Source organism: Macaca mulatta, chromosome 1 (assembly GCF_049350105.2).
Source record: "Macaca mulatta isolate MMU2019108-1 chromosome 1, T2T-MMU8v2.0, whole genome shotgun sequence".
Classification (NCBI taxonomy): domain Eukaryota; kingdom Metazoa; phylum Chordata; class Mammalia; order Primates; family Cercopithecidae; genus Macaca; species Macaca mulatta.
Window position 1 is genome coordinate 145,254,424 of NC_133406.1, and position 19,607 is coordinate 145,274,030.

Consider the following 19,607-nt stretch of genomic DNA (forward strand, 5'->3'; position numbering starts at 1 on the left):
ATAATTGCCCCTTGGTTAACTTTTGCTCCCTCTGAATTAACCGCTGAATTTGTCTAAGGATTTTTTTTTGATAACATGTTTCTGAAGTGTTAAATATTCTCTTTATCAAAGCACCATAAGAAAACGGCGAAAGTTTCTCATTCACCTTAACCAGAGTACATTTGCTTTATTTCTTTAATTGAAGTGAAATTTGCGTAACATGAAATTAGCCATTTTACAATGTACAACTCGGTGGCATTTAGTACATTCACCATGCTGTGCAACCACCACATACCTATACAGCATCGAGTTCCAAAACATTTTCGTCAGCAGTTGCTTTACTTTAATTTCTTGGTGTGGTAGAACCGCTTAGAGTTTTGTGGGTTTTTTGTTTTTTGTTTTTTTTTCTTGAGACGAAGTTTCGCACTTGTTGCCCGGGCTGGAGCGCAATGGTGCGATCTTGGCTCATCGCGACCTCTGCATCCCGGGTTCAAGCAATTCTCCTGCCTCAGCCTCTCCAGTAGCTGGGATTATAGGTATGCACCACCATACCCAGCTAATTTTGTATTTTTAGTAGAGACGGGGTTTCTCCATGTTGCTCATAGAAAAGTGCTGGGATTACAGGAGTGAGTCACTGCGCCCGGCCACCACTTAGGGTTTTTTACTTCATTTGGGGGAGAAAAAACAAACAAAAAGATTAAAACCCAGACAGTGTCTTCTAATAGCCTCTAAAGATCAAAGGCCGTCTCCTTCATGGTCTTTCTTTATAATTCCTTGTTTACCCTGCCCAGAAGTCATTGAGTAAATGTGTCTTTTCAGTTAGCATTTCCTCTTTGATACTTTGCAATTTGGTGACTTCTTTTTCTCCTTGTATAATTTGTTTCTTTTCTTTTTTCTTTTTTTGTAACTGAGTCTCGCTCTGTCACCCAGGCTGGAGTGCAGTGTTGTGATCTCGGCTCACTGCAACCTCCGCCTCCCAAGTTCAAGCGATTCTCCTGCCTCAGCCTCCCAAGTAGCTGGGATTACAGAGGTGTGACACCACGCCCAGCTAACTTTTGTATTTTTAGTAGAGACGGGGTTTCACCATGTTGGCCAGACTGGTCTTGAACTCATGACCTCGTCATCTGCCCGCCTCAGCCTCCCAAAGTGCTGGGATTACAGGCATGAGCCATCACACCCAGCCAATTTTTTATCTTTTAAAGCATGAATACATTGAAGCCTGCTGGCAATGGATTTCTTCTTCCTTTCTTTCTTTCCTTTCTTTTTTTTTTTTTCCTTCCAAGATAGAGTCTTGTTCTGTTGCCCAGGCTGGAGTGCAGTGGCGCAATCTCAATCTCGGCTCACTGCAACCTCCACTTCCTGGGTTCAAGTGATTCTCCTGCCTCAGCTCCCTGAGTAGCTAGGACTATAGGGACCCACCACCACACCCAGCTAATTTTTGTATTTTTGGTATAGACGGGGTTTCACCATGTTGGCCAGGCTGGTCTTGAACTCCTGACCTCAGGTGATCCACCCACCTCAGTCTCCCAAAGTGCTGGGATTACAGGCATGAACCACCGCACCCGGCCGTGGATCATGGATTTCTTTTTCCACTGTAAAACATATACGAAGTTAAATCAGCTGTAGAAAGCTTATTGCTGGGATTACAGGCATGTACCACTATGCCCAGCTAATTTTGTATTTTTAGTAGAGACAGGGTTTCTCCATGTTGGTCAGGCTGGTCTTGAACTCCTAACATCAGGTGATCCACCTGCCTCGGCTTCCCAAAGTGTTGGGATTACAGGCGTGAGCCACCACGCCTGTCCAGGTTATCGCTTTTTTACCTGTTAGCCTGCAATTTGAAATTCCACTCATACCAGGACAGCATTTTAAAGCAGATGTAAGCCAATCTGCTTCTCACCTTCAGTGGGGCCTTTTCCACATAGTCAAAAGGGTTAACTGATTTTCCCTAAGATACATGGGCAATTAATTATTAAAATGTTCTTCAAAAGGACCTTACAATCAAGAATGAGGATAAGTAGAATGAGTAAACACCTTACACATTTCAAATACGATTACGGCTTACTGCAAAAGCTATGTTAGCATTATTGGGTGAGGAATGTAAAAGATCCAGTCAGAAACAGGTTAGAGAGCTTGAACTGGTATTATACATGCTTAAAAATAACAAGAAGGTCCCTGCTGATAAGACCTTCAAATTATGGAAAAAATATATTGTGACTGATAATTTTTTTAAGAAATGTGCATACCAGATTTATAAGTTTCACATGTTTACAGTGTCAGAACTTCCATATTCTGCCATAAAAATGAAATCCTGCAGTGGAATCAGCTGTCGAATTGCAAAGGGCAGCAAATTCCATTTGTTAGCAAAATACCATTTTACATTCTTGGTCTTTCTGAATTCACATTTAAGCCACTTATACAAATCTTTCACATAAGCAATTTTAAAAATATGTTTATGGCTGACAGTTTGTGAAAACAGGTTTGCTTTTGTGGGCTAAATAATCACTTTTCTCTAAAGATAGGTGTCACATGCTTAAATCAGTTGTGTCCACATCTTAAAGCTCCAGATGTTATTTTTCACATAATTTGCTTACACAGTACAGTATTTTGTAGATAAGCCTTGTTAGTGGAGGCAGTGCCTGGATTCAGGGAACTTGGTCTGTTGCTGTTTAATTATTCCTAAGCCAATTTGCCTGTTTCAGTTTTTCAAGGAGACATGATTCATCTCTGAAGTCACACAAGGAGAGAAAAATTCCCCACTGGTCACTTCTATGAAAAAACAGAATTAGGAGGGGCTGGAGGTTGGGAGAAGGTGGGGGTGAATTTCCTGCTCTCTGTGGAAACCAGGTACAGCTTATGTAAGGCAAACTTTCATTCTTAAGGTCATAAAAGAAATCCCCATATTGACCCTCCCTCCCTCCCTCCCTCCCTTCCTTCCCTTTTTTCTTTTTTTCTACTAATTGAGACAGAATCTTGCTCTGTCACCCAGGCTGGAGTACATTGGCATGAGCTCGGCTTGCTGCAACTTCCGCCTCCCAGGTTCAAGCTATTCTCTCCTGCCTCAGCCTCCTGAGTAGCCAGGATTACACCCAGCTAATTTTTTTATTTTCAGTAGAGGTGGGGTTTCACCATGTTGGCCAGGCTGGTCTCAAACTCCTGACCTCAAGTGATCTGCCCGCCTCAGCCTCCCAAAGTGCTGAGATTACAGGCCTGAGCTACCATGCCTGGCCACCTCATATTTTCTTTATTGGTTTGATTAAGAATTCATCCTGAATATTTGGTTCACATTTGATTTCCTATAATTTCCAAGCTACTTTTTTCTCTGCTTTGCATCCATTTTACCTCAGTTGTGATACACAAGAAAAAATACCATCCTACGAATCAGGAGGTTTTGACTTTACTCTCAGCTTTGTCAGTAGTTAGGTGTGGCAACTCAAAGCTAATCAGTTAGCTTCTCTGAGTTAACTTCTCCTTCCTATCAAATAGGAATAATGAGAAGCTCCAATAGAAGAATCACAGCTGGCAGATCCACTTGCTTTTAACCAAGCCACTCCCTCTGCTGGGAAAGTGATTCCCTGAGATTCAAAACCACTTACTGCTGCTCACCTCCTGCCAGGACATATGATCCTTGGAGCTCCGGTGCCTCATTGGATTTTAGATATCGTAGATCTCAAAAATATATATATTTACTTGAATTATGATGTCGATGTGGCTGTTAGAGTCATTCTGGGGTTCCCCAGGGTTTCCTTCAGGAGCACCTATCACCCATACACATCCCAAGGGGCTTCGAGAAGGTGGTTGCCCTTCTATAGCCCTGCCTGATACATGCTCGTGGCTCTCCTCTCTCTTCTGTCTCCTTCCTTGCTTTAACTGTTCTTTCTCTTTCTTCCTCTCACCTACACATCTGCCCTCCATTGGGATCATGTTGAAGCCCCTGTTTCATCTTATCCTTGACATTCTCTCCCACCTGTTTTTGTCACAAAGACCCTAGAGGTTGGCCTGTTTACCCACACTCCTTTCTGACTGCCCCAATCAGATTATACTGCAGGAATTCTTCCCCTAGGTCTCCCTTAGGTCTACTGGGAAATGAACTTCAATTTTCACCAGTTTTGGTATTTTTTTTTTCCTAGCGCAGTGACTCTTCATTTTAAGGGCTTTTCCTGCAGTTGACTGTAGGAAGCAGATAGGTGTTAAAAACAGTTAAGCATTGCAGGAGTTAGATGTGTAGGAACTAAGGGGTTATTGATGGACTTTATTCAGATGTGAATTGGACAAGGTCTTTCTCAATGCCGTTTGTCTGCTTCAATTAGCTCCTTTTTATTTCTAAGACCAGCACTCATCAGGGCCTCCTGCCTTCTCTTTTTTGTCAGCCAGTTCTGAAGCAAACTGATGATCCTTGGGCCATAGCAGACACACACATCTTGTCCGATTCATGTAGTTGGTCAGTATTTGGACCACATATTTGGTCAAGGTATTTCACACCACACACGCACACACACACACACACACACACACACACACACACACACAACCTTTTGCAAAATTGCAAGGGCTGGTGACTGCAGGATGGACATTAAGCAGCCCTAAGTAGTGACTACCTGCCTGGGCTGTCCTCTCTGTGGGCTCTTACCTCTGGTGGTTTCATTTTTTGTAGGTTCCCTGACTGGACTGTCTTTGTGTCCATCCTTCAAGCCTTCTTCTGAGGATCTGAGTGGGCAGTAGCAGTGCTGAGAGGTGGCTTGGAGGACCAATAGGTGTTCTTGGGGACTAAATGCATGCCATGTAAATGAAGGCAGTGGGCTTACTGCACACAGTTGTGAGATAAACCTGCTGTCACTGAACCTTCTTCTTTAAAGTCCTGGAGCTTCCATTGCTGTTGTGGCAGAATAGTTCGTATTTATCAGATTTAGATCTTGGCAGATTTCTGAATTTATATTTATATCTTGGTGGGTTTCCAAATATAAAAATCAGCATGTGTCCGCATATTCCCCTTCCTCTTTTTATTAGAGCAGTCATATTATTCAATGGACATTCTCTGATGGAGAAGCCTTTTGTACACTTAGCATTACAAACTTATACAGATGATACCTCACCAACAATTTAATTCTATACCCACTTTTTAAAGTTTAGGTAATAGAACCAAAAGAAGGGAGTGCCTTGTCCAAAGTCTTAGAACTAATAGCAAAGCGTGGATAAAAAACCAGTTCTTTCACTCCCAGCTCCAGGTTCAGCTCTCTGACCACACCACAAATGAGACATCATAGACTTTTCTCCTCTTGAAAGGTATTAGGTGGAATATGCCTACATGGAATAGAGAAAATGGGCTTGAGCAACATGCATACCCGGGTTTAAAATCTAGGTCTGCCATTCTACTATTTGGATAAATTTAGGTGAGCTGTTTATTCTCCATAAACTTCCTTTTCCTCATCTGTAGAACAGGGACCACAATATCTACTTCATAGTCTTGTGTGAACATTCATGCATAAGAAGCCTCCATGGTAAGTTCCTGGATCCTTCTCCTCTTTTGTCATTAAGTTAAATATTATCTTCCAGAAATCAAGAGGCTAATAAGGAGTTAATAAATGTTTTAAAACTTAGACCACGGAATGTCTACACAATGCCCAGTTTGGATGCTATGGTATTCTGACTGTTTTTGTGTTGATTTTCATGCCACAGTGAGCCTCTTCAGACATGAAAACAACCAAAGATTATTTGCTTCTCTCTTCTTTGTTTTCTGGCCCTCTGATGTTTTCATCACAGACTCCATCGCTTCCAAAAATGGTGTGTGAGGATTTACTAATGAATTTCAGCTCCGTCCTGCTGGACCACCATTCAAGGACATCCTTCCAAACCTGCCCCTCTCAAGAAGGGCTCATCCACATGCACCTGATTCACAAACAACCTTAGTTCCCCAGTTTGGTTCTTCATTTTCTTGAGGCTTCTTCTGAGGCTTTTTGTCTTGCGCCATTACTCCATCCAGATCTTGCCCTCCTGTGAACTCTTCTTGAACTTAGAGTTTAGCATTTAATTGTTCTCTAGTCATTTAACTTCTGCTGAATTTTCTCCCTCCCCAGATTAGATCGTGAGTACTTTAAGAGCCAAAAACCAAGCTTTCTGGGTTATTATTATCCCTGTGGAGCTTAGCAGTGTGTCAGGTGCTTGGAGAGATCTTTGATTAATAAGTGAATAGTAAGGAACTGGAACACACTAGCTCTACCAGATGGAAATTAGCAGCACCCAGTCCCAGCTCCCTCCAGATCTCCATCTCTCTCGGTTAAATATCTCCTCCTCAGCTAACACCCTCTGATCCCTCCTGGATCCCACTGAGAGGTGAATGGCGTTCACAAGCCCCTTGAACTGCTTCCTGGCTCACCTTTATTACCCTGACTTGCTCCCAGCCTACTGTCAGGTGTGTTCTGCCCTCTTTGTTATCAAAGACTGGGGACTTAGGCCTCCCCTCTTCTGAGTGCTGTGGCAAGTTTAAAACTGTATGTAGCTCTCTTCAGATTGCAGAGGTTTAGGAATCATAACGAAGGCTTAGGAACTCGGGTCTTTTTCTGCTGCCATTCCATCAACGTGCACACTTAATTCTTAAAGAAAATGCTATTCATTGAATGTTTAAAATTTTTTAAATTTTTTATTTTGTAAGATAGCCAGAAACTATTAATATAGAATGCCTTTCTGACGTCATTGCTCTGGGATCATAAAACCTACATGTCAAAGCTATCCTTTGAAGTTATTTAGCCATAATTTTGTTATTTTATAAGCTTTTTATTGACAAATAAAAATTATTTATAAATCAATTTGTGAATAATTGTAATTATAAGTTTACACATAATTTAATTTTTTGAAGATAATTCTAAAAAAATTATTGACAAATTTGTTTTTATTTTGCATTGAGTAACTGCTGTGAGCTGAGACTAGAGGTAGGCACCATGGGAAATGGAGAGGTCTGTTTGTGCTCAGAAGAGTTTGTAATCTAGAATCCAGCCATGGCCCCAAGTCTGACGCTAAGAAGGAAGGATGATCTGGACTGGGAACAGAATTGACCTGCCTCAGGGTTCCAGACTGAAGCATCAATGTGATTTTTCAGAGGTGTTTTAAATCACAGTCCCTCTTTTGGAGGTAAGAACAGGTTAATTAGCCACTATCCCATTATTCCAGGCTGCACAAAGTACATAGTAAAGAATATGGCATGAGGCTTCAGGATGTCTGACAGAATCATTCTGGAAGTCAGGGAAAGCAAACGCTCTTCAAAGGGCCCAGAACAAATAGCCCTTTAGGTCAGTTCTTAAATCAATAACAGATCAGTCACCAGAGGAGGAAGTCTGTTTCACAGCCGAACAGTGAACAATGCTGTACTGAAACCCTAAGTTCCCACAGTCTCTGGGGAGTAATTAGAACTTGTTCAGTAATCAGCTAATTTGTACTTCTGAGAATGATTCTAAATACAAAATGATAAAAGTTGGGTAAAGGGTAAAGTATAGACCATTGCTTCATAATGGAATTGCATAATTCAAGTGGGGAATCATAAATTTGGACATGCTAGAAGGGTGTTTTTTTTGTTTTTTTAAGAAAAAAGTGATTTAAAGGCAATGCTAATAAAATAAAAATAACCCATGACTAAAAATATATGCTGAAGCATTTGATCTCACTGCGACCTGAGAACAGTAAAATATCCAAGCTGGAGTCTAGTCTACTAGACTAGTCTAGTTTTCTCACTAGGCCTATAAATTAATTTTGAGACTCTGAAGTAATTGACCTCTTTTGTCTGCAGAGTCAGTACAGATTTGGGGTGCTTTTTGTTTTAGTTGTTGTCAAAACATTGTAGATATCCATATCCTGGTTGCTGTATTTTTATTATAAAGAGCAGGAAACTGGCCAGGCACGTTGGCTCACACCTGTAATCCCAACACTTCAGGAGGCCCAGGCAGATGGATCACAAGGTCAGGGGTTTGAGACCAGCCTGGCCAATATGGTGAAACCCCATCTCTACTAAAAATACAAAAAAAATTAGCCGGGCATGGTGGTGGGCGCCTGTAGTCCCAGCTACTCGGGAGGCTAAGGCGGGAGAATTGCTTGAACCCAGGAGGCGGAGGTTGCAGTGAGCCAAGATTGCGCCACTGCATGCCAGCCTGGGAGACAGAGCAAGACTCTGTCTCAAAAACAAATAAAAATAAAAACAAGAGCAGGAAACTTATTTCCATCAAAAGAGATGGAGGTCTAGGATACGTGAATAAACAATAGCTTATGGTTAATTTCAAATACAGCTTGTTACCCTGCACTAGAAAAATGAGACAATTCTATATTTAATTATATATAGCAACTCTAACATTTGTGATGAGAGGGAAAGATTCTTCTGGATTGTTTTTCTTTCTTTTCTTTCTTTCTTTCTTTCTTTCTTACTTTCTTTCTTTCTTTTTCTTTCTTTCTTTCTTTCTTTTTAATTGAGAGAGTCTCACTGTGGCACAATCTCGGCTCACTGCAACCTCCACCCGACAGGTTCAAGCAATTCTCCTGCCTCAGCCTCCTGAGTAGCTGGGATTATAGGTGCCTGCCACCATACCCAGATAAGTTTTTTTGTATTATTAATAGAAAAGGTGTTTCACCATGTTGGCTAGGCTGGTCTCGAACTCCCAACCTCAGGTGATTCACCCTTGTCGGCCTCCCAAAGTTCTGGGATTACAGGCATGAGCCACCGTGCCTAGCCTGATTTTCATTGTTTCAACAGGACAAATACAAGAAAGACTTGAATAGTATCTCATCAGATTATACTTTTCCTGTGATATCGGTTTTGAACTTACAGTTTCTTTCTAGCTTCAAGAGTCTCTGATTCACTGATTCTAACATGACATACTAGGAAATTCTATCAAAGCAGGGCTCCTGGAACAGGCCCCGTTGACCATGGAGCAAAGATGTTCTCAAGAAGAAACCCACATATGGTGATAGGGTATATGACTAAACTGCCTGATTTGAGATACACAGCTTTCGTGACTACCAAATCTGGCATTTGTGTTTCTCAGTAGCAGATGTGGAGAATGAGTTATTACTTAATGAGCAGCAAAATCTTACTGGACTCCACTACAGTAGCACAGTAGCTCACCCTAATAAGACAAAACAACTGTAAAATAGTTTGTGTGAGTTTAGTTCCGAGTCTACTTCTGACCTAGTTGGATAGTATTATTTCCCTAACCTAGGGATTTCAGGTTACTGTGACATCCACCAAAAGATCCAAATCATATTCAGTAGAAGTTCATATGACAAAGTGAGAATTAAACTAAATTTGGTTAAATGTTTTGAGTTTTACTTTTGTATTAGTCCGTTTTCACGCTGCCAATACAGACATACCTGAGACTGGGTAATTTATAAAGAAAAAGAGGTTTAATGGACTCACAGTTGCATGCAGCTGGGGAGGCCTCTCAATCATGGTAGAAGGCAAAAGGCACGTTTTATATGGCAGCAGACAAGAGAGAAAGAGAGTCAAGCCAAAGGGAAACCCCTTATAAAATCATCAGATCTCATGAGACTTAACTGCAAGAACAGTATGGGGGAAACCACCCCCTTGATTCAGTTATCTCCCACTGGGTCCCTCCCACAACACATGGGAATTATGGGAGCTACAATTCCAAGATGAGATTTGGGTGGGGACACAGCCAAACCATATCAACTTTTCATCACTGTAAGTCATTAAAAATACAGATTAAAACACTTAGTCACATATAGTTTTTAGATTCCAGTAATAAAGAATAATGAATCTTAATCCTGTTCTATATGGAAGTCTCTGTAGGCTGCTATAACACAGTACCATAAACTGAGTGCTTACTAACAATAGAAATTTATTTCTCACAGTCCTGGAGGCTGGGAAGTCCAAGGTTAAGGAGTCATCCCATTTGGTATCTGGTGAGAGTCCATTCTCTGGTTCATAGACAGTGGTCTTCTCACTGTACTCTTACATGATAGAAGGGATGGGGGAACATTCTAGGGTCTCTTTTATAAGACACTAATCCTGTTCCATGAGGGTCTCACCCTTATGACCTAATCATCTCCCAAAAGCCCATCTCCTAATATCATCACCTTGGAGGTTAGGATTTCAACTATGAATTTTGGGAGGTCACAGACATAGCAGGAAGTAATTGGGATCTTCAAGTTTCTAGGCTAATCTAGATGCCTTCCTATATATCATTCTTTTTTTGAGTTGACTTTCTGATTATAGCAAGGCCAGGTCAGCACACAGTATTCTCAATATATGGTCAGGATGATTTCTTCTGACTTTATTCAATATCTTTATTTATATAATGAAGAACTTTGCTTGTTCTTATTTCTGCTATGCTCTGTTAGAATTGGAATTTTATCTTCCAAATCTTTAGAACCTTTTACTAAGTATAGAATGATATTCTGGCTTTTTTTTTTTCCTCTTCCAGTCAAGAACTATCTTTTCTTTGTAGAATTTAGGAATGGCAAAAGGAACTAGTTCATTTTTGTGGTGTTTTCTAAATCCAGAATACACAAATGAGTAGGCACATGGCTGATAGAAATATCAGTATACAATAGCTTATAGCTTCTTTCTCTTTTAATACAAAATATAAAGGGCATTTTCACCACCATCAAAAATTTCCTGAATTCGCCTGTAATCAATTTCTACAATCTCTTTTGCCATTTAGGCCAAAGTGAGGTTTTATCTTTATCATTGATAGACAACTTCATTGTGTCTATATCAATGATAAAGATGGCTGAATTTCAGCTTTATACTTTAGTGAGTGGAATATACTGGATTTTTTACTACAATACAGACTAAGATACTTGGGAGCAGAGAGTGGAGGTGGTCGAGGACAAGTCTAGGCTGAGTCCTATGTTTCTGACTTGGGCAAATGAATCAAACTTCAGCTACGTTTGGAAGTAGGGATGTCCACTGGATGTACTGTCAGAACTCAGAGAGCAATCTGGGCTGTAAACATTGATTTGGCAATAGTTGAAGAGGAAAATTATTTGAGAAGCTATAAATGTTAGGAGGAGCTTTCTTACGTAAAGTTTGTTCCATAAGATAAAGTTGAAAGGTTTGGGAGGATGAATCTAGGAGAAAGAAACACAGGACCAGTATGACAATGAGGGGACATGAGAGAATTGTTTATTAGAGGCACTAACTATAAAAAGTCTAATATTTTTTCCTCTGTGAATGTTGGAGGCTCATTCATGGATCATACTTAAAACCCCAAATTTATCATTGCTGTCTCTAATTATTTGGGTTAAAAATTTCAAAAGCCTATTAAAGTCTAGAAACTATAATTCCTTTTAGCTTTTTATTTTGAAATCATGTTAAACTTACACAAAAGTTGCAAAAATAGTAGAGAATTCTTGTGTGCTTTTTACTCAGCTCCCACTAATGTTAACATATTATACAATCATAGGTGCAGTTATCAAAGCCAAGATATTAATGCTAGTATAATACTATTAACTAAATTACAGGCTATATTCAGGTTTTACCAGTCTTTCCACTATCGTTCATTTTCTGTTCCACATGCAATCCAGAATCCACATTATATTTAGTTGTCAGATCTCCTTAGTCTCCTCCAACTTGTGACAATTCCTCAGTCTTGCCTTATCTTTCATGACTGTTACACTTTTGATGAATACTAATCAATTATTTTGCATACAGAGACTACAACTGTATGATCAAATAATGGGATTTATTCTTACTCTATTTCTGAATGGAACTTTGAGTTTTCTAAAGACTGTATTTTGTGTTTGTCAAAACCCTGGTGACTGGTCAAAATCCATTTCAGCACAGCACAATTATTGTGACTTCTTTGTGTTGCTTGGAAATTCCTCCTTCCTTCACTACAAGGAAATGATATATTCTCTGCTCTACTTACTATAGTAATCGCTCCATCTTTAATAATGATAAGTGAAATAGAGAGTAAAGAGTAAAAATTTTCACAATATATAGTTCCTAAATTAATAATTTTTTGTCTTAGAAGTCATTTTAAATACAACATGATTATACATAAAATATATAATATTTTATAAATATAAAAATTAAAAAATTACCATATGACCCAGCAGTTTTACTCCTAGGCATATACTCAAAAGAACTGAAAGCAGAGACTCAAACAGATACTTGTACACCAGTATTTATAGCAGCATTATTCACAACAGTCAAAAGGTAGAAACAAGTGTCCATCAACAGATGTGGAGAAACAAAATGCAGTATATATACACAATGGAATATTAGCCATAAAAAATGCAATTCTGATACATGCCACAACATGGATGAACCCTGAAAACATCATGGTAAATGAAATAAGCCAGCACAAAAGGACAAATATTGTCTGAGTCCACTTATTTGAGGTAGCCAGAATAGACAGATTCGCAGAGATGGAAAGCAGAATAGACGTTACTAGGGGCTGAAGAAGGGGGGAAATGGGAAATTATTGGTTAAGGGATACATGGTATCTGTTTGTAATCATAAAAATGTTCTGGAAATGGATAGTGGTGATATTTACACAACCTTGTAAATGTGCTTACCATCACGGAATCGTACATGTAGAAAGTGGTTAAAGAGGGTAAATTTTATATATACTTTACCACAATTTTTAAAAAATCCTTATACAACCATAGCTCTCCTGTCACCCACTTACTGGATCATTTAAATCCAATATATAGGGTCTTTTTATTCTACAGATTAAATTTTTTCTGAAAAACCTATTTTTCTAAATAGTATTATCATACTAAAGCTAACCTTATAAAACTTGTATTTCACCTAATAGAAATTTGAAAAAGTTTCATCTTACATTTATTTGAATAATTTAATTTCTGATACTTGTATTTGATTAGTTATGAAAGTCAGTAATAGAAACATAAGCTTATTCTCACTAGAGGTATATTTTATCCTGTTGGCTTGGATTTTGTGATAAATGTTCACATAAAGTTGAGCCTCTGAATAAATCTACCTGCAGCATGTACCACCCACATTCATCAACGCTCCTGATTGTATGCCTCAAATTCTCTAGAAGTAGGAAGCACTACAGATACATGCTTACTGTAGGGAATCTAGAAATTAGGGACTTGTATCTCCATGAGCCCCTAGACTCATGGCACCATTTGTTAGCTTGTTCTGTTTCATGACTGACAGCTCCACCAGAATAACATGGAATGGGAAAGAAGCGATTCTCAGATGAAAGGAATACTGAGAAAAACAAAAACAGATGTCTAGCATACCAGATCATTTTATTAGTTAATTCCACTAATGTTTGTTGAGCACCTCTTATGTGTTTGGCACTATTCTAAGGGTGAGGGATACATCAGCTAACAAAACAGACAAATATGCCTGCTGTCATTTAGTTTACCTTGGAACTGGTCTGTTCAGCTGTAAAGGCACGTTGAAACTTGGGCAGCTGGCAAGTATAACATAAAGTACTTAGACTTCCATGGCTAACCTGTCTCCCACTTCTTGAAGTCATTGCATTCAAGGAGGATAGCAAGCTAGTATTCATGTCAGAGTGACTTCCTTATGCAGAGGTCTGCTATAGTTTCCATTAAGTTCAAACCAGTGGGTGGTATTGCTGTGGTTTTGGGGGCCCCTAGCATCTAGAATGAGATAAACTGGTACTGTTTTAGCCTGTGTAGACAACATGTTCACAATAGCCAGTCAAGTTGCTGCAGGATTTCGGTCTCAGACCAAAATGGGATGAAAAATCAGGAGCCTTGATGGAATTTTGCATTTTGGGGCTAAAGCTGAGGTTTACTAGACACGCAGGAATGCAGAGGTTTTCCAGATACATACCAGATTCAAGCTTAAGGCAGAAATACTAATTCCATTTTATAGACCAAGCCCCTAGAAAGGGTGGTGTTCCCGCCAGTCTTGGTTAGATCACTTGGGACATGGGCAGGGCACAGTCTGTTAAAAGAAAAATGTCTTCAGATGGGAAATGACCATAGGATGCTAGTAGATGGATGCTATCAGCAAATAAAAGTAATTGTTAGTATTTGTTAGGCAGACCTACATTTTTTCATTTAATCCTCACAACAAAAATGAACAAAGGGGGAAAAACCCTCTTTGAGATCAGAAGTCTACTTGCAAGTATTAAAAAATCATATAGAACTTGCTCAAACAAAAAACGAAATTTTTCAATACTGGCAATACAGGGATTATTAAGACAGACCGTCCCCACCCCCCTCCTCTGTCCTGATCTCACTGCCTGTGCAAAGGGATAACATTTTTGCCTTTTGGAAATATTAGGAAATACAGTTACATGTTTCAACTCTGGAAGCCACATTGGGTTCTAGGCATCACACTTTTAAAGGGCCATTGACAAATTGCAGCATGTTCAGAGGAAAATGATCCAGATGGTGAGGAAATATGAAACCGAATTATATGAGAAACAGTTGGAGGAAGTAGAGAGGTTTAGCCTAAAGAAGAGAAGATTAACCAGAAAGTATTACAGAGACCACAGTTTTCAGATTCCAGAAGAGACACCACAGAGGTTAGGGATTCATCGGATTCATCATACTCTGCCCATTGGAGCCTCCCAGAACAAAGGCCTTTGTCGGGAAGATACAGGAAGAGCATGGAAAAGAAATTGATAACAAAGCCGTGCCAGAATGACTGGGCCTCACTGGAGACAGGTTCCAAGGTGGGTACTAAGCCCCACATTTCTGGAGTTATTCTAATGAAGGATATCAATCAGCACCCGCTCATTTCATTCTTCCTCCGTGAGTCTTCCCAGATCTCCCATGGTCAATAATCTCTCCTCCATGAGCTTTCCCAGATCTCTCATGGCCAATAATCTCTCTTCCTGGTTCTCCCCTTTACTTTTTACCTCTCTGAAGTGCTTTCATGGATTCCTTTGTAATCAATTCAATTTATATATCTCCATCTCTCACTAGTCATTCTCAAACCTATTGTAATCCTTTTTATATCATGTCCTTTCCTATCCTGAAATGAAAGTCATAGTTAATGGAACCTACCTATATATAATTCCAAAAGTGCAATAAAATAATTTTAATAAAAAGGAAAAATGAAAGGAATTTATAGTCAAATTACATGTTTTCTAATATGTACATACCCAGGCATGACCAACCAGAAGGCATAATCAAGTGCATAGATTCTGAATATAGAATTACTATGAGTGGGACAGCTACAATTCAGACCGATCCGGGTTCATTGTATTGATAACTCAAAACCTGTGAGCAGCTTTGCTGCCCATGATGTAATTTTGTAAAATAGTGAACAGCTTTTGTAAAGTTCCAAACAAACCAAGTATAGTCTTCCCTCAGTTTCCATGGAGGTTCTATTTAGGACAATTCAGTATACAACCTGTAAAAAAAAAAAATTTGTCTTTCTATGTAAAACAGAATTAGGTTTTAGGTTCAAATAGCGCTAAACAGATTTTTCACTATGTAGATGTCCAATGGGACATTGAAAGTAAAGAGGGGGATGTAAGACAATCCCAAGTACTGCAGAATGTCTATATCCCTGGCACCTGTCCAATAAGTGCAAATAGCACCCCTTAGTCACCATAACAAACAGAAATCCCCCTATAAGTTCCCCTTACCTACTGCTCCATGAAGAACCAGACTATACAGTGAACTCTAGGAGGATGGGATCCAGTTTCATTCCTCTTTTAATTTTCTTTTTACTTGATACAAGAGAAACTCAATGTTTATTCAAGTGAAGAATGCAGTAAAGAGGATGCTTAACTGCTTCTCAAGTATTTCAAACTCAGTTTTTCCAAATTGAACTAAGATACCATCTTTCTGATCCCTGTCCCCACTCTTAATCTGTCTTACCTCTTTAATTTTGAGACCTAAATGATGTAACAGTATACAAATCCAGCAACTATGGATTCTTCTCTCTCACTGCCTGTGACCAGTAGGTCATAGACCATTTTGTTTCTGGCTTAGAAACATGTCCTGACTCTGGCCTCCTCCATTACCTTGCTTCTGCCTCCCTTTTCATGTTCACCTGGCTGTTGTAACTGCCTGTGTCTCTGCTTCCAGGCACCCCACCTTCAAATACACACTGCACTCTGAACATTCCATGGACGTGTCAAGCCCTCTAAATTTTGGTACATGCATTTCCTTATTTCTAGAGTAATCATTGCTTTTTTCGTCTGAAAGACTTATCCTCATGCATCAAGACCTGGCTTCAATGTCTTTTCCTCTGTGAGGTCTTCTAAGATCGGAATTACTCTGTGTATCTCTCTCTTCATATTCTTGTTGTGGCATTGCTTGAGTTAAACTGTATTTGTTCACATCTCTGTGGTCACTGCTAGATGGAGAGTTCCTGCCAACATGGTGAAACCCCATCTCCACTAAAAATACAAAAGTTAGCCAGGCATGGTGGCACACACCTGTAATCCCAGCTACTCCTGAGGCTGAGGCAGGAGAATTGCTTGAATGCGGAAGGCGAAGGTTGCAGTGAGTCGAGATCATGCCACTGCACTCCAGCCTGGGCAACAGAGCGAGACTGTGTCTCAAGAAAAAAAGGTGGGGGAGGTGGGCAAGGTGGCTCACTCCTGTAATCCTAGCACTTTGGGAGGCCGAGGCTGGTGGATCACGAGGTCAGGAGATCGAGACCATCCTGGCTAATGTGGTGAAACCCTGTCTCTACTAAAAATACAAAAAAAAATTAACTGGATGTGGTGGCGGGCGCCTGTAGTCCCGGCTAGTCGGGAGGCTGAGGCGGGAGAATGACGTGAACCCAGAAGGCAGAGCTTTCAGTGAGCCGAGATTGTGCCACTTCACTCCAGCCTGGGCAACAGAGCGAGACTCTGTCTCAAAAAAAAAAAAAAAAAAAAAGTTAATTACCCAGGGCCAGGCACTGTGGCTCACACCTGTAATCCCAGCATTTTAGAAGACCAAGGCAGGCAGATCACCTGAGGTCAGGAGTTTGAGACTATCCTGGCCAACATGGCAAAACTTTGTCTCTGCTAAAAATACAAAAATTAGCCAGGCACAGTGGCAGGCACCTGTAATCCCAGCTAGTGGGGAGGCTGAGTCATAAGAATTGCTTGAAGCCAGGAGGCAGAGGTTGCAGTGAGCCAAGATCGTGCCACTGCACTCCATCTTGGGGGACAGAGCGACATGCTGTCTCAAAAAAAAAAAGGAAGTTAATTTCCCAGGCTTTGGAGTCAGTGCTGGAGTTTGGGTTCTACATAATTTAGTAGTCCTCTGGTCTTGGGCAAAGTCCTTAATCTTTCAAAGCCCCAGGTTTCTTATCTGTAAAATGAGGATAATTGTGGCCACCTCATAAAGATATTGGGAATTGAATACAATGCATACAAGATATTTAAAACAAAGTTTGAAATATCCATTATCACTGGCTTTGTATCTATCCAACACCTCATAGTAAGCATAATAGAGAAGATACTTAACTAGCTGACTTTGAATGAAAGGACTACTGATATCAAATTCTGAGGTTTTGTGATTGAATCAAAAATGGATGTTATATTTAGAAATTATAGCTAATTTTGTCATAAATAAATTTATCTATGGAAAATAATATTAAAACAAAAATGCTATATTTTCCCCTCTTACTTTTTTGGTCCATTAAAAGGCATTCAGGTTGGGCATGGTGGCTCATTCCTATAATCCCAACACTTTGGGAGGCCGAGGCAGGAGGATTGTTTGAGGCCAAGAGTTCAAGACCACCCTGGGCAACATAGTAAGACCCCATCTCTACAAAATATTTTAAAATTTTTAAAAATTAGCCAGGCATGACACACACTGTAGTCCCAGCTACTCAGGAGGTGGAGGCAGGAGGCTCACTTGACCCCAGGAGGTCAAAGCTGCAGTGAGTCATTATGGTGCCACTGTACTCCAGCCTGGGCAATAAAGCAAGACCCTGTCTCAAAAAAAAAAAAAAAAAAAAAAAAAAAAAAAAAAAAGACCGAGGGCATTCATTCTAGAACAATAATATAAAAACTCTTGAACTTTTAAAGTCCACAACCACTGTGGAAAATTATGTGCCCGCAAACTCCTGTGTTTTGGACTTTGACTTGTGTCTTCCAAAACATGAAGTGTGAAGAATGTCACCCTTCTCTTATTAATCTGGGATGGTGAAGGACAGTGAGCACCTCTGGTATTGTTGCGCTAAGCTCAGTAACTGTCCTGCAGTTCATTCACTTTCAGTTGAAAATAAATATGTTTATTCAGCCTATGGACCACTTGTTTCCTTGCTTTAAAAAGTTTTAAGTGCTGTTTGCAATATAAAACTGAATCCTAAATTTTAAAACTTCCATAGTTAATACTCTACTAAATGTTTAAAGCCTGACATTTAATCTCCGTGAACTGGAACGTTCTGATTTCACTGTTTTCAGCTAGTAAATGTCACTCTAAACATTGTTGCTTTCACTCACACTTAAGCGCTTTCATCTGCAGTGGGTGCAGTGTGTCAGAGAATTCTTTGTTTGCCGCTTTAGTAAGGGGAAAAAAGACTAAGCTGGGCCTTGAAACAGAGTGAAAAACACTTCGTGGAAGGCAAAGATGACCCTGTTTTTATATGGTGTTTGTGAACACACAATCTTCAGTTCTACCAGATACTCTTAGAAAGCAATTACAGAGTCCTGCTGAGCTCATATGTGCTTGCCAGCCAAACAGTGGGAGTGGGGAAGGAGCAGTAGATAACTATCGTTGCTTTAATTCACTTTTGCCTGCAGGAGGAATCTTGTCATCTACTGGCTCCCCAAACTATTTTCAAATGGGATATTTTATTTCTGAGTTTCTGAAGGCTACTGGCACACAGGCCAGCTCTCACTTTTCATCATTTTGACATGAAATGGAAAATCCGTTTGTGGCTATTTTCATAGCGTGTGATTTACTCTTGTTCTTTTATCTGTCTCCCCTTTATATTTTTTGTTTGGACATACTTTTCTCTTCAGTCTTTTGCTGTCCTGGCGTTTTTATGTTCATCCTCTTTCCCCTGCCTTCCCCTCATCCCCACCCCACTCAGCCTCCTTCCCCTGGTCCTCAGTCCCTTGCCCCACCCCTCTTGTGCTCATCCAACTTCAGGCTAGGCTGCCTGCCTTTCTCCTTCCGGATCTGTTCCATGCTGCTGCTGGGGCTGCTTACGCTACTTCTCCCCACCTTGCAGGTTCCCCCTCAGTACCTACAGGGCTTAATCGATATTGGCCCATGAGGTAACTGACAACAAGCAGTCATTACTGAACTCATCCCTCATCACTGTTGTAGAAAAATAGATTATCAGCAACATTCTTAGGCATACCTGTGTCTTTAAGGTACTTTGTGCCTGCAACAACCAGTGTTTCCAGTTTCCTGGCAGCCATCTGGAAGCATGAATTTACTCCTGGAAATAGTACATCGTATGAGAAGCATCAAAGTGGAAGTTTAGAAAATCATGCCTTTCTGTCAGACACAGATCCAGGTCTCTACTCTATAGCTTATTAGCTATGTGGCCTTGGACAAATTCATTCATTCATTTAATTGAATGCCTATATTTATGCCTTGTATTTGGCTTTTAGGAAGCCAGTTGATAGCCCCCCGTCTTCTCCACTTACATTCATAACCAGCTGAGAAATAAGGCATAGAAATGGCTGGGTTTGGTGGCTCACACCTATAATCACAGCGCTTTGGGAGGCCAAGGTTGGTGGATCACTTGAGGAGTTTGAGTT

The 19,607-nt window shown here is 40.1% G+C and overlaps 1 protein-coding gene across 5 annotated transcripts in view; it reads left to right on the forward strand.

The window, feature by feature from the left end:
* ALG14 (ALG14 UDP-N-acetylglucosaminyltransferase subunit) overlaps positions 1-19,607 on the forward strand; it is a 92,876-nt gene that overhangs the window by 54,362 nt on the left and 18,907 nt on the right. Inside the window, exon 4 of one of the 5 annotated variants that reach the window (XM_077952738.1) lies at positions 5,740-6,572. The exons of the other annotated variants lie outside the window; for them this stretch is intronic. Coding sequence (XP_077808864.1) covers positions 5,740-5,886 — 147 coding nt within the window. The 3' untranslated portion in view covers positions 5,887-6,572. Of the gene's footprint in view, positions 1-5,739; positions 6,573-19,607 lie in introns of those variants that run through there. 5 annotated transcript variants of the gene reach the window in all.